The 21122-nt window shown below is 53.4% G+C and overlaps 2 protein-coding genes across 3 annotated transcripts in view; one reads left to right on the top strand and one right to left on the bottom strand.

The window, feature by feature from the left end:
* The window catches only part of sptan1 (spectrin alpha, non-erythrocytic 1), a 29031-nt gene extending 12227 nt beyond the window's left edge, over positions 1 to 16804 (top strand). Inside the window, exons 18-55 of one of the 2 annotated variants that reach the window (XM_015002348.2) lie at positions 78 to 295; positions 370 to 462; positions 548 to 682; positions 1504 to 1652; positions 1805 to 1861; positions 3233 to 3431; positions 3518 to 3622; positions 3702 to 3734; positions 3816 to 3851; positions 4040 to 4087; positions 5194 to 5285; positions 5361 to 5505; positions 5589 to 5770; positions 6043 to 6142; positions 6213 to 6410; positions 6485 to 6631; positions 6706 to 6809; positions 7098 to 7260; positions 7343 to 7357; positions 7944 to 8075; positions 8162 to 8299; positions 8379 to 8483; positions 8650 to 8858; positions 10776 to 10896; positions 10981 to 11102; positions 11172 to 11304; positions 11379 to 11477; positions 11555 to 11714; positions 11862 to 11938; positions 12009 to 12515; positions 12586 to 12698; positions 13425 to 13442; positions 13923 to 13977; positions 14058 to 14254; positions 15949 to 16002; positions 16074 to 16220; positions 16291 to 16438; positions 16508 to 16804. In XM_015002348.2, coding sequence (XP_014857834.2) covers positions 78 to 295; positions 370 to 462; positions 548 to 682; positions 1504 to 1652; positions 1805 to 1861; positions 3233 to 3431; positions 3518 to 3622; positions 3702 to 3734; positions 3816 to 3851; positions 4040 to 4087; positions 5194 to 5285; positions 5361 to 5505; positions 5589 to 5770; positions 6043 to 6142; positions 6213 to 6410; positions 6485 to 6631; positions 6706 to 6809; positions 7098 to 7260; positions 7343 to 7357; positions 7944 to 8075; positions 8162 to 8299; positions 8379 to 8483; positions 8650 to 8858; positions 10776 to 10896; positions 10981 to 11102; positions 11172 to 11304; positions 11379 to 11477; positions 11555 to 11714; positions 11862 to 11938; positions 12009 to 12515; positions 12586 to 12698; positions 13425 to 13442; positions 13923 to 13977; positions 14058 to 14254; positions 15949 to 16002; positions 16074 to 16220; positions 16291 to 16438; positions 16508 to 16633 — 4880 coding nt within the window. In that variant the 3' untranslated portion in view covers positions 16634 to 16804. The remainder of the gene's footprint in view (positions 1 to 77; positions 296 to 369; positions 463 to 547; positions 683 to 1503; positions 1653 to 1804; positions 1862 to 3232; positions 3432 to 3517; positions 3623 to 3701; positions 3735 to 3815; positions 3852 to 4039; positions 4088 to 5193; positions 5286 to 5360; positions 5506 to 5588; positions 5771 to 6042; positions 6143 to 6212; positions 6411 to 6484; positions 6632 to 6705; positions 6810 to 7097; positions 7261 to 7342; positions 7358 to 7943; positions 8076 to 8161; positions 8300 to 8378; positions 8484 to 8649; positions 8859 to 10775; positions 10897 to 10980; positions 11103 to 11171; positions 11305 to 11378; positions 11478 to 11554; positions 11715 to 11861; positions 11939 to 12008; positions 12516 to 12585; positions 12699 to 13424; positions 13443 to 13922; positions 13978 to 14057; positions 14255 to 15948; positions 16003 to 16073; positions 16221 to 16290; positions 16439 to 16507) is intronic. The other variant, XM_015002350.2, reaches the window with a different exon arrangement.
* dync2i2 (dynein 2 intermediate chain 2) lies at positions 16792 to 20901 on the bottom strand. Its single transcript, XM_015002354.2, has 9 exons — positions 20319 to 20901; positions 19981 to 20238; positions 19004 to 19113; positions 18613 to 18770; positions 18431 to 18540; positions 18172 to 18336; positions 17406 to 17638; positions 17177 to 17334; positions 16792 to 17107 (listed from the first exon to the last, which is right to left on the bottom strand). The coding sequence occupies exons 1-9, from the start codon at positions 20394 to 20396 to the stop codon at positions 16869 to 16871; spliced, it is 1509 nt and encodes a 502-aa protein (XP_014857840.2). The 5' UTR covers positions 20397 to 20901; the 3' UTR covers positions 16792 to 16868.
* Positions 20902 to 21122: the final 221 nt, after the last annotated feature.

The following is a 21122-nucleotide window of genomic DNA, read 5'->3' as shown; positions in this document are numbered from 1 at the left end:
TGGATTTAGATCCTCAACTTGCTGAAAGAGTTCCAGCTTCCTCTCAGGGTGCTGATGGTTCAGATGCTGGTTCTCAGGTCACTTTGCCGGGGAAGAGGTGAAGGCCAAGCTGGGTGAGTTGCACGGACGTTGGGACACCCTGAAGGGCAAGGCGGGCCAGAGGAGGCAGGACCTGGAGGACTCTCTGCAGGCCCAGCAGTACTTTGCTGATGCCAACGAGGCCGAGTCCTGGATGAGGGAGAAGGAGCCCATCGTTGGGAGCCCGGACTATGGGAAAGACGAGGATTCAGCTGAGGCATGGAAGGATAGCAGCAGTTTGTTTGTTCCACAAAGAGACGGCATGTTCTCACTCCGGGGTCTGGTCCACAGGCACTGCTGAAGAAGCACGAGGCCCTGATGTCAGACCTGACGGCATACGGCAGCAGCATCCAGGCTCTGAAGGAGCAGGCTCAGTCCTGCAGGGTGAGTCTGTTGTTCCGAATTCTGATCAGATCAGGTCTGAAGTTTGGGTCTGTTGGATGACAGGTTGGGTTTCTGTCACGAACAGCAACAAGTGGCTCCGACTGATGACGAGACTGGGAAGGAGCTGGTTCTGGCTCTGTACGACTATCAGGAGAAAAGTCCGCGCGAAGTGACTATGAAGAAGGGCGACATCCTGACCCTGCTCAACAGCACCAACAAGGTACAGAACCTCACAGACCAGGCTTCCTGATAGGATTCCAATGTTCTCTGTTCCTGAAGGATAAAATGCTGGGATCCAGATCCGATCCGGTCCTGGCTGTTTGGAAGTTTTTCTTTCAACAGTCAGACTATACAAGAGATGAGATCCGTCTGATTCTCAGGCTCCAGTCAGATCTCTTTTTCTGATGATCTGACTGCAGACTCTTGGTTTGGTTCTGACGGGTCCATGGTCCAGAACAGGCTGGAAAAGACTGGAATGCAAATGTCTGGAAAACTATGGAAAAATTAAATGACGACTAGATAAATATTGGTTTTTCCTTTCTTTTATTCCCTATTCCATTCATCAGTTTATGCTTCCATCGGTTTATGCATCTGTCGGTTTATGCTTCCATTGGTTTATGCTTTATCGACCTTTCCCAACCTTCTTGCTGTCTGTTGTCTTTTTCAGGCTCAACATTTATATCCTGATCCCAACAGAAATATGACATATGAATGTTTATTTAGTCTTTAAAATTAGCTTTAAAAAGAGGACTTGGGGTGGGGTGCTGTGGTGGCGTAGGGGTTAAGCACAACCCACATATGGAGGCCTTAGTCCTCAACGCGACAGTCGCAGGTTGACTCCCGGCCTGGCGACCTTTGCCGCATGTCTTCCCCTTCTCTCATTAACCACTTTCCTGTCAATTAACGATCAAATAAAGGCCACTAGAGCCAATAAAACCTTAAAAAAAAGAGGACTTGGGAATTGGAACCCTTCAGTTCTGCAGCAGGATGTCTGTGTGTGTTGGGAATGTTCCTTCTGTCTGATGTGTCTTTACGTCCCAGGACTGGTGGAAGGTGGAGGTGAACGACCGGCAGGGCTTTGTTCCGGCCGCCTATGTGAAAAAGTTGGACCCGACTCAGTCGTCTTCCAGGGAGAACCTGCTGGACGAGCATGGCAGCATCGCAGCTCGACAGGAACAGATCGAGAACCAGTAAGAAATGTTTTTCCGTTCTTGTGGGCTTTCCTAACACATTCCTCCTTCCTGTGGGACCTAACTGGTCCCACCCACTATTGACTCGGCTCCTGGTTCTGTTTCTGTCTCCTCCTCTTCGTCTAACCCCTAACCTCGCCTCGCTGCGGCAGGCTCGTCACCAAGGAGCCCTGCAGCGTGTCTGTGCGCATGAAGCAGGTGGAAGAGCTGTGAGTAGGAACCGGCGTTCCGACCCGTTTCCCTGTGATCCGCAGCAGTTTAGCCTCAGGTTCCCTCATGTCTGTGATCCTCCATCCTCATTTTCTATCCAGCAGCTGGATAGAAGGACATCTGTGTCATCCCATCGCTTCCTCTCTTCCTTTTTCCTACCATGTGAAACAGAAACAGGGAAACATTTCAGGTCCTTTGTTGAATGTCGATGTTCGGTACCATCCCAAACCGGTCTGGTTTACTGAGGTTCTGCTGCTGCCTGTGGTTCCGTCCTCACTAACACGTGTTACGACCCGTCTAGGGGTGGCCAGATCGCAACATGAAGGATCCATCCTCTTCAGATCTCAACAACCAACACACACGAAGTTGAACAGTTTATATTTATTTATTTTAAAAAGATCTATTTTTGATGAAGATGTTACAAATGGCTTCAGAGTGAGCTATAATGCTGAAAACAACAAACAAAAGGGATCTGTCTGAAAATTAACCAAAACTTACCTCACTGACAGTAAATAAATCAAATGACAAAAACTTACCGAAAAAACAGGAGAAAACTAAGGAAACATAAATGGCAGTTCACTCCTACAGCTGCAGAACTTTACAGGATGTGAACAACCAAACGGAGGATGGAGCACAGGAAGTCCGCTTCTGCAGCTTTTATATCCGTCACCTCTGGAAGCAGCCAATTAGACGTCTCCGTCGTCTTCTGTGGAGCCAATCAGGGACGGGAACCTGCACACTCATGTTTGTATAGTCAGTCGTAACAACGGTTCTGCTGAGGTCGTTAGAAAATAATGAGGTAGAGGTGCTCTCCAGGTGTTACCAGGGCAACTAGACCTAAAGTTGTCTCACCTCTCTGCATGAGGGTGAAAGGTCAGACAAATCTGTTGCGACCTACTGGCAGTTATGGCTTCGCTTCTGGAAATATGTGAAGGATTTTCCAGGTAAGGTTGAAACAAGAAGGGGAATTCTGTTTCCAGAACCGCTGCTGTTCCTGCAGAGTTCTGGGCGTCTGCATGATTCACATCTCCTAAACGTTCCCATCGCTCCACCCATGTAGGATTTAAAAAGTAAGAAATCTGGGGAAGAAACCTGTAGGAACTTTGGTGTCACAGCTGTAAAAACTATTCCTGAGTTAAATGGGAAAAGACTTTAGTTAGACTGCGACACGTTTCATGACGGATCTTCTACAAACTGAGGATGACAGAGTTGGTCTAAGCTCAAAGTGAAGCCAGCAGCAGGTGTAGATGCATGATGTCAGGATCGCCGCTCCGTGCCGGTGTCCTCGTGTTCGTCTCCCCTGGTTCTGGCAGCATGTCTGTCCGGTGGCGTCCCTCTGGGTCTGCGCTGACGCTCCCTCTCTCTCCAAGGTACGGCACGCTGCTGGAGCTGGGAGAGAAGAGGAAGGACATGCTGGAGAAGAGCTGCAAGAAGTTCATGTTGTTCCGCGAAGCCAACGAGCTGCAGCAGTGGATCCACGAGAAGGAGAGCGCCCTGACCAACGAGGAGGTCGGCTCGGACCTGGAGCAGGTCGAGGTTCTGCAGAAGAAGTTCGACGACTTCCAGAAGGTAACGCAGGGGGTCTGTCAGAACCAAGCCTCCCAGTCCAGGTTCTGTCCAGGTTCTGATGTTTTGTGTTCTGCCCACCCATCCAGGACCTGAAGGCCAACGAGTCCCGGCTGAGGGACATCAACAAGGTGGCGTCGGAGCTGGAGTCTGAAGGCCTGATGGCGGAGGAGGCTCCCATGGTCCAGGCCCAGGTGAGCTGCGGCTGTGCTGTCCGGGTGACGACCCGGCTGCTGGTTCCGTCTGACCGGGTTTGTGTCTTTGTGTCTGCAGCAACAGGAGCAGCTGGGATCGGCTCCCGGAAAGGTCCGGTTCTTCCCTCCTTCACATCTTGCTGGTCCCCCTGAGGGAATCTGATCAGTTAATCGGTTTTTCTGTGTTCGACAGGATGAGCCTGACTCCAAGACGGCTTCGCCCTGGAAGGTAAGCTCCGCCCACCAGCTGCTTGGTTCTGGTTCTGCCATCAGTCCGATCGCTCTGACTGATCCCAGACCCGTTGCCATGGTTACTGCCCTCACCGTATTGATCTGAAATGAAAGGGTTTCAATCAGCCAATCGCTCCTGACTGCTGTGGTGTTTGTTTTTCCTGTTTGGTTGACCTTTGACCTTAGACCATACGACTGGGTGTCCAAACAACGGCTAACTTTAATACCATCAAGGTAAGACCCGACTGATCCAAACCCGTCCTGCATCGTCACCAGACACTAACCCGTAGCTCCGCCCCCCGACGCCTCTGCCCTTATATGGTCCTTCCTGTTGGTTCTGTTCTCACCCTGCAACCCGTCCTGCTGGACTCCATCTTCCTGTTTCCTGTTTGCTCCTGGCTGTCAGCAGGTTCTTCCTGCTCTGCTGTGATTGGTTGGAGACCTGAGGAAGTATTCCCACCCTTCAACATGTTCATGCTCTCATTTTGAATGGATTAACGTGGATTTTATGTGACAGAATAAAGATGAACAACATCCGCAGACTGAAACTGAGAAGTCTTACCTCAGATTCTCTATTGGGTTTAGGTCTGGCCTTTGACTAGGCCATTCTGATTAATACTCATCCCTGTCCTGGTTGACCTGCTGGTTCATCTGTTGCAGTAAGAAATTAATCGTATGACAGATTAAAATGAGCTCAACAATAATAATAATACTTGAAAAGCCATTTTGTTAATCTTGATCCGTTTTATTTGGTTTTGCTGATCGATATGTAAATATATGATTGCATCATCATTGTAAAGGACTGACTGCATCGCAGTAACTGCTGGATAATATCTGTTAAGAGTTCTGAAATGCTATTTCTATGCTAATGCTAAATTTAGTCTCACAGAAACGACCAAAGTGTCAAAGGCGACATGGAAGCTCCGGCTGACATCCCAGTATTTACAGCATCATCACCAGATTCTCTAATATCATGCAGCTCTAGCTGGAAATAGTTTATATTTCCATTTTATTTCTTGTTTTTGGTTTATCTTGTATATTTAAAGTTTTTCCAGTTAAGTAACGTTTACAAAATTCAAGTTTATTGATCTTTTTAGAAAGTAAACTGTCATCATTTTCATGTACAAAACATGAAAATGGTCTCAGAGCAACAATCTCAGTAATTTACTGATCATCCAGTTATGGTCGGCCCGAGTCTGGATGTAGAACCAGAACCTCCCCGACCCGCTCCGTTCTGTCACATTGAACCCGCTGGTGTTTGTCTGGAGGTTGTGGGTGTGAATACTTCCCCAGTGACGCAGTGGGACGATCCCAGTCTGACCAGTGGCTGTCTCCTGCAGGAGCTGAACAACCGCTGGCGCTCGCTGCAGCAGCTGGCCGAGGACCGCAGCAACATGCTGGGCAGCGCCCACGAGGTGCAGCGCTTCCACAGGTAACCCCGCCTCCCGACGCCCCGCCGGCCAATCAGAGACCAGCAGCACCACTGAGGCGTGTCACTTCCTCTCAGGGACGCCGACGAAACCAAGGAGTGGATCGAGGAGAAGAACCAGGCGCTGAACACGGACAACTACGGCCACGACCTGGCCAGCGTCCAGGCGCTGCAGCGCAAACACGAAGGCTTCGAGAGAGACCTGGCGGCGCTGGGCGATAAGGTCAGGACCCGCCGTGACCCCGGTCACCCCCCCGGTGACCCGCTGCCCCCCAGGCCTTCATGCAGGCTGCTCCTGTCCGACAGGTGAAGTCTCTGGGCGAGACGGCGGAGCGTCTGATCCAGTCGCACCCGGAGGCCGTGGACGACATCCAGGAGAAATGCACGGAGCTGAACACGGCGTGGAGCAGCCTGGTGGGCCGCGCCGACCAGCGCAAGGAGAAGCTGGGCAACTCCCACGACCTGCAGCGCTTCCTGTCCGACTTCAGGTGGGCGGCCGGCGAGGACTCGGCCTGCCGATCCATTAGTCTGTCGATTATTCTGACGGGTGATCACAGAAACGTGGCGGTTTCACTGGTCAGAAGGAAAACGTCTCCTAGTGGCTGAAGGACTAACATCATGAATATTATAACAACTGTAATGATCTCCTGTGTAGTTGGATAGTAGAAACTAGTTTGGTGAGGTTCAGTGTTTCATTGTGAAAACGGTCAGAACCTGGACCGACCCGGTTAGGATGAGCGGCTGGTTTCTCCTCCTGCAGGGATCTGATGTCGTGGATCAACGGGATCCGAGGCCTGGTGTCGTCCGAGGAGCTGGCTAAAGACGTGACGGGCGCCGAGGCGCTGCTGGAGCGCCACCAGGTGGGCGGAGCGCCTCCCGTCTGCGGTAAGATGCCGGTGCGGTTCTGGTGACGGACTGTGGGCCTTGCAGGAGCACCGGACGGAGATCGACGCGCGGGCCGGGACCTTCCAGGCCTTCGAGCAGTTCGGCCAGCAGCTGCTGGCGCGCGGCCACTACGCCAGCGCCGACATCCAGCAGAAGCTGAAGGCTCTGGACCAGGAGCGCGCCGACCTGGAGAAGGCCTGGGTGCAGCGCCGCATGATGCTGGACCAGTGCCTGGAGCTGCAGGTGAGCCGGACTCCTCTCAGCACCGCCGGGCCTGGGCCGGAACCGCGCTGACTCCGCCCCCTCCTCGCCCTCAGCTCTTCAACCGGGACTGTGAGCAGGCCGAGAACTGGATGGCGGCGCGGGAAGCCTTCCTGGCCAGCGACGACAAGGGCGACTCGCTGGACAGCGTGGAGGCGCTCATCAAGAAGCACGAGGACTTCGACAAGGCCATCAACGTCCAGGTCAGTGACCCGCTGGAGGACCGGTTCTGGACCGGCACAGGACCGGTTCTGAATCTGTTCTGAACTCGCTGCAGGAGGAGAAGATCGCCGCCCTGCAGTCCTTCGCTGACCAGCTGATCGGAGCCGACCACTACGCCAAGCCGGAGATCTACAACCGCCGCAACGAGGTTCTGGACAGGTGAGCTGTTTTTCAAAATAAAAGTCTGATGTACAGGTTACAGTAACAACTGGTGCCATGTTGCTAATGGAGCCACAGCAGAATTTAGGTCAGGCTACAGCCAGCAGGTTCCACAGAAACAAGGTTATTCTGCCAGACTTTCAAAATAAAGCTCCGTTATCCTCCACCTGGTTGAGCTCCAGAGCCGTCAGACGCCGAGTGACGATCTGAGCGGATCGGAAACGGCCTCAGGAGAAAGCAGAAGTTTACCGCAGACGGTTCTGGATCAGGATGGTTCCTGTTTTCCAGGTGGCGCCGGCTGAAGGCCCAGATGATCGAGAAGCGCTCCAAGCTGGGGGAGTCCCAGACGCTGCAGCAGTTCAGCCGGGACGTGGACGAGATCGAGGCCTGGATCAGCGAGAAGCTGCAGACCGCCACCGACGAGTCCTACAAGGATCCCACCAACATCCAGGTTGGTTCTGGTTCCGGTTCTGCTCTGAGCCTCGTCCTCCCTGTAATCCCGTCTGAACGCCTCTCTCTTCTACCCTCTCTAGCTGTCCAAGCTGCTGGTAAGTTGTAGTCGTGTCTCACTAACCAGCAGTCGTTCCGTCCCGTTTGGCTTCCTGTGTAGATCCGAGCGTTTGTCCTCCATCAGCTCTTCGTTTAGTTCAGGTCGTTGGTTCTGCTGCCACTTTAGATCCATGGAGGAGAGTCCGCTTTAAGGCTGCTTCAGACGTTCTCAGAACCGTCCTGATGGTTCTGCCTCAGCCCGGTCTGGAGAACCAGATTCTGGACTCATGTCTGGTCTGATATGAAGTGAGATGGACGGATCAGAACCAGAGCTGCACCACATGTTGCATCGTCATCGTCCAGATATGAATCCCGGATGTCCGGGTTGACGTGTCGTCATGGCGATGAATGTTTGCCTCATGTGGTGCGGCTCTAACGTGAGTCCAGTCGGTTCTGACCCAGAAGCAGCTTGAAGTGACTCTGTGTGTTTTGGCTCCATCATCAGTTCTGCTGCTGATGTTGTTTTGTCCTCTGTGTCCATAAATGTCCTCTGTGTCCATAACAACGTCCGTTAAAGTCCCAGAGTGTCCGCCGTGAACGGACCGGGCCGAGCAGAACTGTCTGACTCTGTGTCTGTGCCGCCAGAGCAAACATCAGAAGCACCAGGCGTTTGAGGCGGAGCTGCACGCCAACGCCGACCGGATCAAAGGAGTGATCGACACCGGGAATGCCCTGATCCAGAGAGGAGCCTGCGCCGGCAGCGAGGACGCCGTCAAGGTGACCCGACATCCGACCCGAAACACTGGATCCCAGTTACTCTGTGGGATGGTTTAGGAAGTCCAGTCTGTGGGTTCTGTCTGCAGGCGCGGCTCAGCGCTCTGGACGAGCAGTGGCAGTTCCTCGTCAACAAATCAGCAGAGAAGAGTCAGAAGCTGAAGGAGGCCAACAAGCAGCAGAACTTCAACACCGGCATCAAGGACTTCGACTTCTGGTTGTCTGAGGTGAGGCTCTTCGGTCGGAGCAGAAACGCTGGGCAACGCCGTTAGCGCTACGCTGAACATCCCGATGATGTCTGCTCAGGTTGAAGCTCTGCTGGCCTCCGAGGACTACGGCAAAGACCTGGCTTCAGTCAACAACCTGCTGAAGAAACACCAGCTGCTGGAGGCCGACATCTCTGCTCACGAGGTACCAGTTGGTTCTGTTGGGCGTTTGTGTTGATCAGATGGGAAACGGACAAACAAAGGAGACGATTCAGAACTTGGGAGGATGTAGAAAACCTCCCAACCTGTTTGGTGCCCAACGTGGGGCCAATTTGAACGCTGCCATGACCTGATCCGTGTGGCTCCTGCAGGACCGTCTGAAGGACCTGAACGGCCAGGCCGACAGCCTGATGGCCAGCAACGCATTCGACACCTCGCAGGTGAAGGACAAGCGTGATGCCGTCAACGGACGCTTCGCCAAGATCAAGAGCATGGCCGCTGGCCGCCGCGCCAAACTCAATGAGTCGCACCGCCTGCACCAGTTCTTCCGAGACCTGGACGACGAGGAGTCCTGGATCAAGTAAGACCTGGAGCCTCTGCTCCTCAGATGCAGAGGTCACCTTTACTGACCTCTGGTCCTCGGGGGGGAACCGGTCACCTTCACTGACCTCGGGGGGGACCGGTCACCTTCACTGACCTCGGGGGGGAACCGGTCACCTTCACTGACCTCGGGGAGAACCGGTCACCTTCACTGACCTCGGGGGGAACCGGTCACCTTCACTGACCTCGGGGAGAACCGGTCACCTTCACTGACCTCGGGGGGAACCGGTCACCTTCACTGACCTCGGGGGGAACCGGTCACCTTCACTGACCTCGGGGGGGAACCGGTCACCTTCACTGACCTCGGGGGGAACCGGTCACCTTCACTGACCTCGGGGGGGAACCGGTCACCTTCACTGACCTCGGGGGGAACCGGTCACCTTCACTGACCTCGGGGGGAACCGGTCACCTTCACTGACCTCGGGGAGAACCGGTCACCTTCACTGACCTCGGGGGGAACCGGTCACCTTCACTGACCTCGGGGGGGAACCGGTCACCTTCACTGACCTCGGGGGGAACCGGTCACCTTCACTGACCTCGGGGGGGAACCGGTCACCTTCACTGACCTCGGGGGGAACCGGTCACCTTCACTGACCTCGGGGGGAACCGGTCACCTTCACTGACCTCGGGGGGAACCGGTCACCTTCACTGACCTCGGGGGGAACCGGTCACCTTCACTGACCTCGGGGAGAACCGGTCACCTTCACTGACCTCGGGGGGAACCGGTCACCTTCACTGACCTCGGGGGGAACCGGTCACCTTCACTGACCTCGGGGGGAACCGGTCACCTTCACTGACCTCGGGGGGAACCGGTCACCTTCACTGACCTCGGGGGGAACCGGTCACCTTCACTGACCTCGGGGAGAACCGGTCACCTTCACTGACCTCGGGGGGAACCGGTCACCTTCACTGACCTCGGGGGGGAACCGGTCACCTTCACTGACCTCGGGGGGAACCGGTCACCTTCACTGACCTCGGGGGGGAACCGGTCACCTTCACTGACCTCGGGGGGAACCGGTCACCTTCACTGACCTCCGGTCCTCGGGGGGAACCGGTCACCTTCACTGACCTCGGGGGGAACCGGTCACCTTCACTGACCTCCGGTCCTCGGGGGGAACCGGTCACCTTCACTGACCTCGGGGGGGAACCGGTCACCTTCACTGACCTCGGGGGGGGGGGGGGAACCGGTCACCTTCACTGACCTCGGGGGGGGGGGAACCGGTCACCTTCACTGACCTCGGGGGGGGGGGAACCGGTCACCTTCACTGACCTCCGGTCCTCGGGGGGAACCGGTCACCTTCACTGACCTCCGGTCCTCGGGGGGAACCGGTCACCTTCACTGACCTCGGGGGGGAACCGGTCACCTTCACTGACCTCGGGGGGGGGGGGGGGGGAACCGGTCACCTTCACTGACCTCGGGGGGGGGGGAACCGGTCACCTTCACTGACCTCGGGGGGAACCGGTCACCTTCACTGACCTCGGGGGGGGGAACCGGTCACCTTCACTGACCTCGGGGGGGGAACCGGTCACCTTCACTGACCTCGGGGGGAACCGGTCACCTTCACTGACCTCGGGGGGAACCGGTCACCTTCACTGACCTCGGGGGGAACTGGTCACCTTCACTGACCTCGGGGGGGGAACCGGTCACCTTCACTGACCTCGGGGGGAACCGGTCACCTTCACTGACCTCGGGGGGAACTGGTCACCTTCACTGACCTTTGGTCCTCGGGGGGAACCGGTCACCTTCACTGACCTCGGGGGGAACCGGTCACCTTCACTGACCTTTGGTCCTCGGGGGGAACCGGTCACCTTCACTGACCTCGGGGGGAACCGGTCACCTTCACTGACCTCGGGGGGAACCGGTCACCTTAACTGACCTCTGCTCTGAATCCCTTAGGGAGAAGAAGCTGTTGGTCGGATCGGAGGATTACGGACGTGATTTGACGGGAGTTCAGAACCTGAGGAAGAAGCATAAGAGGCTGGAAGCCGAACTGGCAGCGCATGAGCCGGCTATCCAGGTAGGTCCTCCTGACCTCTGACCTCTTAGGTCAGGCAGGGACAGCAGATGTTTTTCCTGACTTTGGGATCTTGTTGTTCCCCAGTCTGTGCTGGACACTGGGAAGAAGCTGTCTGATGACAACACCATCGGTCAGGAGGAGATCCAGCAGAGGCTGGCCCAGTTCGTGGACCACTGGAAGGAGCTGAAGGATTTATCTGGAGCCAGGTCAGAGGTCATGATTCGGAGAGCCTGACCTCCTGGAACGGCTCTGAAGCTGTTTGCTTCTGGTTCCAGAGGGAAGAGGCTGGAGGAGTCGCTGGAATACCAGCAGTTTGTGGCGAATGTGGAGGAGGAGGAAGCTTGGATCAACGAGAAGTTGAACCTGGTTGGAAGCGAGGACTACGGAGACACGCTGGCGGCGGTGCAGGTGACTTCCTGTTCCTGTCCGGGTCACTTCCTCAGATCCCAGAGGCGTTGAACTGCTGCCGTTTTCCTCCTCAGGGCCTGCTAAAGAAACACGAAGCGTTTGAGACGGACTTCACCGTCCACCGGGATCGGGTCAGCGACGTTTGCGCCAACGGAGAGGAGCTCATCAAGAAGGTCCGCTCCCGAGTCCAAAACGGTCGGAACCGGTTCCCCTGCAGCATGAAGACCAAACTCTGCTCTGCTCCCTTCAGAACAACCACCATGTGGACAACATCAGCGCCAAGATGGCCGCCCTGAGAGGGAAGGTGTCGGAGCTGGAGAGGGCGGCGGCCCAGAGGAAGGCCAAGCTGGACGAGAACTCGGCGTTCCTGCAGTTCAACTGGAAGGCCGATGTGGTGGAGTCCTGGATCGGTACGGACCTCCAGAACCTCCTCTGGTGCTGGGCGGGGCTGGTTAGGAAGGGGAGTGGGCGTGGCCAGAACCAGAACCAGGTTCTGGAGTCTCGCTGGTCCACTGCAGTTTACAGAACCGGGTTCTGAACGTTGTCCGTCTGCTCAGGTGAGAAGGAGAACAGCCTGAAGACAGACGACTACGGCAGAGACCTGTCCTCGGTCCAGACGCTGCTCACCAAACAGGTGGGTTCTCCTCAGAGCCTCCGCTTCTCCTCTCTGCGTGACCCCTGACCTCTGACTGCACCCTCTGCAGGAGACGTTTGACGCCGGCCTGCAGGCCTTCCAGCAGGAAGGAATCACCAACATCACGGCGCTGAAGGACCAGCTGCTGGCCGCCAAGCACGTCCAGTCCAAGGCCATCGAGGCGCGGCACGCCGCCCTCATCAAGCGCTGGAACCAGCTGCTGTCCAACTCGGTGGCGCGGAAGAAGAAGCTGCTGGAGGCGCAGGATCATTTCCGCAAGGTGGAGGACCTGTTCCTGACCTTCGCCAAGAAGGCCTCGGCCTTCAACAGCTGGTTCGAGAACGCCGAGGAGGACCTGACCGACCCGGTCCGCTGCAACTCCCTGGAGGAGATCCGGGCGCTGCGCGAGGCCCACGAGGCGTTCCGCTCGTCGCTGAGCTCGGCCCAAACCGACTTCAACCAGCTGGCCGAGCTGGACCAGCAGATCAAGAGCTACCAGGTGGTGTCCAACCCCTACACCTGGTTCACCATGGAGGCCCTGGAGGAGACCTGGAGGAACCTGCAGAAGATCATCAAGGTCCGGATAGAACCTCTGGCTCCGGCGGAACCGGGTCGGCCCGGCATGACGGTTCTGGTTCTGTCTGCAGGAGAGAGAGCTGGAGCTGCAGAAGGAGCAGAGGAGGCAGGAGGAGAACGACAAGCTGCGGCAGGAGTTCGCTCAGCACGCCAACGCCTTCCACCAGTGGCTGCAGGAGACCAGGTAGGTCTGGTTCCGGTCCAGAGTTTTGGTCTGGACCGGAACAGGTGGCCATGCTTCATCAGCATGGCCGCCTGATGAAGCTTCATGCTAGCTGCTGTTAGCATCACAGGCTACAGCGATCATGAGTGAAACGCTGCAGCTGCTCTGGAAAAGTATTCACACCTTTTGTTGCATCACAGGAAACCAATCAAACACAGACACACCGCACTTTTCAGTTCAGGATTATTTTTTTACCTCTAGTTCTGAAACGTGTCAGGCATGATGCTGCCACCGCCTGGCTCGACAGCGTATGGTCTCCATGGCAACCAGACTGCTAGTTCCGTCCCTGATCCAGTTTATTTCTGCGGCGTCTCGGTTTATAAATGAAGAAACTTCAGAATCAGAATGAAAAGTTTTTATTTTATTAGAGAAACTTATAAATAAATCAGTTTGTTTAAAAATGATTCAGTTTTACAGCCAATCAACAATCAGGATTTAACTCGGATAAAGAAGCTGCTGGTGTCCACGCTTATTACTGGAAAGTTAAGTGGAAGGAAAAACTCTCTGGTTCTAAAGTGATTTAATTCCTTTATTGATTTATTTAGATGTTTTTCCAGATTTTCCTGATCAATGTGTCGGATCCGATCCACCTGCTGTGGTTCTGATCCGGTTCTGTTGCTGTGTTGCTAACCGCCTCTCTCTCTCTCTCTCTCTCTCTCTCTGTGCCGCGGCGGCTCATCCAATCAGGACGTATCTTCTGGACGGGTCAATATCTCTTCCTCCTCTATGAATGTGTGATAATGATGATGATGGTCTTCCTCAGCTTGACGTGTCCTCTTCCTCCTCCTCTTCCTCTCCGATAGCTTAGCGTACCGTCGGGTTTTCTGTCTCTATCAGTACCAAGTAGCTGATGATCTTTCTGGAAGGTTGAGCTGGTTCTGGTTCTGGTTCTGGTTCTGATCCGCTCGGTTCTAAAACCACCATGTTGGGTCTTGGACCGCTCGGCACCTCCCTGCTAACTAACCCCACCCCCTGTCAGAACCCGACCCGGACCTTGGCTCGTCGACCTGGTCTGGACCAGAACTTCTCCAGAGGTTCTGATCCAGACTGTCCTGGAGCTGAGGTTTCGATCCGGAGTTCTGGTTCCGACCCACTAACAGCTGCTGCATGGTTCTGGTGTTTGGAGTGGATGTGTGCTGGAATGGGAATGTTCTGGTTCTGATCCGATCTCTCGCCGGGTCTCAGGTCCTGCATGGTGGAAGAGTCCGGAACCCTGGAGTCTCAGCTGGAGGCCACCAAGGTGAGCAGCTCACATGTATTCATACCGACTGCCGGCGGTTCTGACCCGGTAGCGTGACCTTTGACCCGATGCGTCGGCAGCGGAAGCACCAGGAGATCCGGGCGATGCGCAGCCAGCTGAAGAAGATCGAGGATCTGGGGGCGGCCATGGAGGAAGCTCTGATCCTGGACAACAAATACACGGAGCACAGCACCGTGGGGCTGGCCCAGCAGTGGGACCAACTGGACCAGCTGGGCATGAGGATGCAGCACAACCTGGAGCAGCAGATCCAGGCCCGGTACAGCAGAACCACTTATAACGCCGGAAAACGGCTGCTATCAGCTAACGGATAACATCAGCCAACGGGTGCTAACATCAGCTAACGGCAGCTAACATCAGCTAATGGCTGCTAACAACAGATAACATCACCCAATGGCTGCTAACATCAGCTAACAGATAACATCAGCTAATGGCTGCTAACAACAGATAACATCACCCAATGCCTGCTAACATCAGCTAACAGATAACATCAGCTAACGGCTGCTAACAACAGATAACATCACCCAATGGCTGCTAACATCAGCTAACAGATAACATCAGCTAACGGCTGCTAACAACAGATAACATCACCCAATGGCTGCTAACATCAGCTAACAGATAACATCAGCTAACGGCAACTATCAACAGATAACATCAGCTAACATCAGCTAACAGATAACATCAGCTAACGGCTGCTTAACATCAGCTAACATCAGCTAACAGATAACATCAGCTAACGGCTGCTAACAACAGATAACATCACCCAATGGCTGCTAATATCAGCTAACAGATAACATCAGCTAACGGCTGCTAACAACAGATAACATCACCCAATGGCTGCTAACATCAGCTAACAGATAACATCAGCTAACGGCTGCTAACAACAGATAACATCACCCAATGGCTGCTAACATCAGCTAACAGATAACATCAGCTAACGGCAACTATCAACAGATAACATCAGCTAACATCAGCTAACAGATAACATCAGCTAACGGCTGCTTAACATCAGCTAACATCAGCTAACAGATAACATCAGCTAACGGCTGCTATCAACAGATAACATCAGCTAATGGCTGCTAACATCAGCTAACATCAGCTAACAGATAACATCAGCTAACGGCTGCTAACAACAGATAACATCACCCAATGGCTGCTAATATCAGCTAACAGATAACATCAGCTAATGGCTGCTAACAACAGATAACATCACCCAATGCCTGCTAACATCAGCTAACAGATAACATCAGCTAACGGCTGCTAACAACAGATAACATCACCCAATGGCTGCTAACATCAGCTAACAGATAACATCAGCTAACGGCTGCTAACAACAGATAACATCACCCAATGGCTGCTAACATCAGCTAACAGATAACATCAGCTAACGGCAACTATCAACAGATAACATCAGCTAACAGATAACATCAGCTAACGGCTGCTTAACATCAGCTAACATCAGCTAACAGATAACATCAGCTAACCGCTGCTAACACCCTGTCCTTAAAGGTTCTATCTAAATTTTGACATTTTTATGTAAATTTGACCTAAAACCGTCTCAGTGCTGCCCTCTATTGGCCATTGCAGTTGAATTTCCCTGTTGGTTGTCACTAGACACTTTAAAAAAAGACTAGTGACCCAACTAGCATCTTTTTTTCATAGTCGCTATATTTGTCTTTAGTCATTTGACACTTTTAAAAAGGAAACCAACTGTGATCAGTGGTTAGTCTCTACTGAGAAGTTGCATTTGTTTCCAATAGCTTTCTTGATAAAAGTCACCAGATTTATGGCTGTTGGTTTTTTAGTGAAGGTCTGACTCCCAGTCTGGCTCCGCCCCTCAGACCATTTGGCTCCGCCCCTCAGACCCTTTGGCTCCGCCCACTCTGTTTGGGGGCGGGGCTAAGTTCCACATTAGTGACCAAAAGAATCACTGATCTGTTGCTGTTGTTGCAGAAACACGACCGGCGTGACGGAGGAGGCCCTGAAGGAATTCAGCATGATGTTCAAGTAAGCTAGCGGAACCAGAACCGGGCTGATTGTTCCCGGGTCGGTTCTCACCTTTCCTGGTTTTGCTCCAGGCACTTCGACAAGGAGAAGTCGGGCCGCCTGAACCACCAGGAGTTCAAGTCGTGTCTGCGCTCGCTGGGCTACGACCTTCCCATGGTGGAGGAAGGAGAACCCGACCCGGAGTTTGAGGCCATCCTGGACACGGTGGACCCCAACAGGTGGGCTCTGGTTCTGGAGCGGCTCAGACGGCCGTGGTTCTGCTTCCTGACCGGGCCGGTTTTGTTTCAGGGACGGGAACGTGTCGCTGCAGGAGTACATGGCCTTCATGATCAGCCGGGAGACGGAAAACGTCAAGTCGAGCGAGGAGATCGAGAGCGCCTTCCGGGCGCTGAGCGCCGAGAACAAACCCTACGTCACCAAGGAGGAGCTGTACCAGGTGGGTGCGGCTCCGCTGCAGCCCGGTTCCGCCTCTGGACCCGGCTCACGGTTCTGTTCTTCCTTCCAGAATCTGACCAAGGAGCAGGCCGACTACTGCCTGTCGCACATGAAGCCGTACCTGGACAGCAAGGGCCGCGAGCTGCCGTCGGCGTTCGACTTCGTGGAGTTCACGCGCTCGCTGTTCGTCAACTGATCCCGCCCCCTTCCCCAGCGGCCAATCAGAGGCGTTCCCCGCTCACCCTAACACACCTGGCTGATGCATGTCTGACACTAGAGCCGCTCACCGCATCTGTCCTATTTAACTGCTTGTAGTGAAACTTTTAAACTGTGTGCTTCAATAAACGCTACTGGTTACCACTGGAAACCGACTCCTTTATTTCCCAGTTAGTCCAGTACAGACAGCTTCACCTGATTGGCTGAGAGCCGCGTCACTCTGCCACCTGATTGGCTATCTGCTCCAGCTGCAGGCTCTCTGCGGGCCTCTGCTCCGTCAGGTCCGAGCTGAGCCTCCAGACGCCCACCGACCCGTCGGACCGCCCCGCCGCCAGCAGCCGGGGGTTCTGGCCGTTGAAGGCCAGGCAGGTGGCGGTCCGACCCGGAGCGCCATCCTGGATGGTTGCAGCGGGTCGCAGGGACTTCCGGGCCAGGTCAAAGATCTGGACCTCACCTGGAGAGCAGAGTTCAGTCAGGAACCAGTCGGGTTCGTCTCCAGGCTGCCGGTTCCGGTCGGGCTCACCTGGCCCGGTGGCGGTGGCGAACACCAGCGGCCGGCTGGGGGACCACTGGACCTGGAAGACGTAGGAGTCCGAAACCCGGACGGACAGCAGCGGGTCGGCCTGCAGCAGCGAGCGGACCTGGACCAGGCCGTCGGTCCCTGCGCTGGCGAACAGGTTCCTGCAGAGACGAGTCGGGTCAGAGAGAATCACCAGAACGCAGAGCCCGGTCGGTCTGGGTCGGGTCGGTACCGGTGGAACGGTGAGCAGTGGACGGAGTGAACAGGGCCCCCGGACGGCCTGAAGGAGAACACGGCCGGCGCCCTGGGGGTCACGCTGCGACCTTCAGAGGCCACCGCGGCCGGCGTCTGGGAGGAGAAGGAGCAGCGGAGCAGCAGGCCGCCTTCGGACCCGACCAGGAACGTGTCCGGGTCCCACGGGGACAGAGCCGTCGCCGTGACGCCCACCGTGCTGCCGCCGCGGACCTGCAGGCAGAACCAAACTGGGTCAGAAGTTATCAGCGCTCAGCACAGTGCTGCTCATGCGCTAACAGCTAAGCTAAATAAGTTTTAGCCTAGCGCTTTTTGCTAACTTAGAAAACGTTTAGCGCACTCAGCTTCCCCTAAATTAATGTTTCTGGATAATGAAGCGAGAATTTACTCTGCAGTTCAGTTGAATAAAGTTTAAAGTTTTTAAGTTTTGCTTTTTGACTTAAAGAATTCTTTAGCTAGAGATTTATATACGTGCTCTTATTTTGAAGTCTGTTCACACAGCATTTCCTCTTTTTTCACTTGCAATAACTTTATTTAAAACAAGACGAATAACAGGAACAAAATGAATCTGACTGAGAATAAGATCCAAACTTCTAAATATAATCTAACTTAAGCTCCTTAGCGTTAGCCTTAGCATTAGCTTCCAAATTTAGCTGGTCATCAGAACCAGGAAGGAAAGTCTGGATCAGGACTTTTGTACCAGAACCAGAGTATGACCCCAGAGTCCGGTTTGGTTCTGGTCTCACCTTCAGACTGCCGCTGTGGGGAACCTGCTGCAGTACGAAGGCGTACGCAGCGACCAGAACCATCCTGCCTTGGTCCGGGTCCACCGTCCACAGCAGAACCCCGCCTCCAGAACTGGAACTCAGAACTCCAAACTCTCCTTTCTTCTCCAGCGGAACCCAGAACACCTGCGAGCAGAACCGAGCCGGCGCCACATCAACACAGCAGAACCATCAACACTGCATTCTAGTTCCACTGGGTTCTGGTTCTGCTGGGCTCTACCTGATACACTGGCTCCCTGTGGCTGTCTGCTGACATCCCGGTCTGGGCCAGAACCGGGTCCTGAGTCCGGCTGGTGTCCCAAACCACCACGTCCCCGTTGAACAGGCCTCCTGCAGGAACACACACAGACCGGTTAGTTCTGGGCCGGCGGTGCTGAGCCGTCCAGTTCTGGTTCTGTGGACCTGCGATCAGCGCAGGCCGCTCCGGGTGGCAGCACACGGCGGTGACGGCTGCAGGAACGTCCAGAACCAGGTCCGGCTGTTTGGGCCTCAGGCTGCGGCGGTCCAGGTTCCACAGGCAGACACACGACTTCTGGTTGGTCCAGTCTCCATCGTCGGTTCTGTTCAGGGAAACGAGAGGACATGATGGAGCTGGGCCGGTCCAAACGGGTCAGTTACAGAAAAGTTTTAGTCCTGGTCGGAACCTGGAAGGGAGGCAGCATTTATTGGAAGCTAACGCTAATGCGCTACACCAATGCGGTATTCTGTGTATGTCCCAACAGAACACATAAAGGTGAGTTTTTGTGATGAATGATTTTTCCAGGTTTGAGGTGGGATTTATCTGTGAACGTACCGACCGTAGGCACAGGCGATGACCGACCCGGTGCAGCTCCAGGACACGGCCGTCACATGGAGGCCTTGTTCCTGAGCGCCAGGATGTTCAAGCCTGTGGAGAAGGGAAACCTGCAAACATCACATCCCGTCATCATTTTCCTTTAATGTTCCTCCATACAATCCAGATGAAAACATGAACTCAGGACCTGAGGGAACGCTGCATGGCAGTCAGGTAAACAGTGAAACAATTCCAATCTCACCAGTTCCTCATTTCTTGAGTGAATTTGATTTCTCAAGTTTTTTGGCCAATTGGGGCTTCCGTAAATATGTCAACTTTAATATGGAAGCCCTAAAGAACACATAAAAAATATTGTTTTTGAAAGACTTTAAATCATCTTATTTGGTTATCTGCAAGTTAAAAGAAAGATTTAAAAAGTTACTGAAACAGTTTTTTTTCACTTGATGGAATACTTTTCCCTCCCCCCCAAATGCAAAGTTTTCAAGTTAGTCTTTCTGACTATGAAAACACATAGACTCATAAACTAGTTAATTTTTTAAGATTCAAATGTCATTAGTCTTTCATCTGCAAGTAAAAATAAAGTTTGAAGACTAAAAAACATCTTAGGAATATTTTCATTTTGAGAACTTTTCTTCCCTGAAAGGCGAGCTAAAAAAGACAGTGATGTACAAAATCTGAACAACTTTTCATTCAAGTCCTTCCTGTCCCTTTTTTGTTGCCTTTCAGGGCTTCCATAGTTGTTGTTTTTTTTTTGCCTTTCAGGGCTTCCATAGTTGTTGGGGGGTTTTGCCTTTCAGGGCTTCCATAGTTGTTGGGGGGTTTTGCCTTTCAGAGCTTCCATAGTTGTTGGGCTTTTTTGCCTTTCAGGGCTTCCATAGTTGTTGGGGGGTTTTGCCTTTCAGGGCTTCCATAGCAGAGTCATTGTTGATGTATTTTTGATGTGTGTCCGTCTGTCTGAAGGTTTTATTTCCGCTCACCTGCTGGCTTCTCTCCTCCCAGTTTGCCCGGAACCCGTCAAAAGCGTGACTCCTGGAGTTCTTCTCCAGCTCCCGGATGAGCAGCTCCTCGACGCGCCTCAGGAAGTCCACCAGCCCGGGTGGATCAGAACCAGAACCACTGAAGGCTCGCTTCGGGTCCATCTGCTCCTGTGGTTCCGTCTGGGTGAACCTGGAGGCTTTGGACCCGGTCTGCACTCCAGCATGCTCGGTGGTCACAGCGGGGGTCTGACAGGCTCTCTGGAACAACCAGAACCAGAACCGGGTCACTCAGAACAGAACCAGATAAGCATCTGCTGCGGCTGACCTCTGACCCTTACCGACTCTTGCGCCCCCTGCTGGGATTTCCTCCACACTGACTCCACCCTCACTGAGTCCAGATCTTCATCAGCGAACATCTTCACGGTTCTGGTGTCAAAGTTTCACCGGATTCAACCAGAACCGAACCGATAAAAACCTAAACTCTGCCTGTCGCTGCTCATGCTGCGGCGGCCATTTTCAGCGAAGCCAGCGTCACCATGGTGACTGCCTTTCCAGATCACGTGATGAAATAAAGACCCGGGTCGGTAAAAATCATGAAATAAAACAGGAAACCGGAGATAATTTAGCCCAGATTATCTAAAATAAACCAGTTTAAACTCCAAACAAGAGCAAACAGAGACGTTTCTTCTACTTCTAGTTTAAACGTTTAAACAGAACAACGAAGCAACTTAAAGACGCTACGTCATTTCCGCTTCTCGAAGCAAAACTCCAAACTAAATCTGAAATAAATGAGGCTAAAAAATAACTGAAGATGCTACAAAATCATTTTAAAAACTACTAAATAAATTAAAAATTAACAAAAAAGTAAAACATCAATAAAATATTAACTCTCCAAAATGAAAAAAAAAAAAACGTCAAAAAATTAAAAACTAGAAGAAATGCTCCAAACTGAATTGCTTAAATGTTATAATGCAAATATAAAATAAACTTCAGGTTGAGCTTCTGAAGAACTTGAAAAATTATTTTGGGATCCAACAAACCTGTTTCTGCTTTTAGCTCCCAGCCTGACTTCAACTTCTGTCGCCGCCGCCATATTGGTCAGGGCGTCAGTACATGTTGTGTTAAAGTGGGTTTATTTACCC

Source organism: Poecilia mexicana, unplaced genomic scaffold (genome assembly GCF_051168715.1).
Source record: "Poecilia mexicana isolate PSO_F unplaced genomic scaffold, ASM5116871v1 scaffold_12, whole genome shotgun sequence".
Taxonomy (NCBI): Eukaryota; Metazoa; Chordata; class Actinopteri; order Cyprinodontiformes; family Poeciliidae; genus Poecilia; species Poecilia mexicana.
The sequence above is the reverse complement of the archived record's forward strand: the minus strand, read 5'-3'. Positions and strand labels throughout refer to the sequence as shown.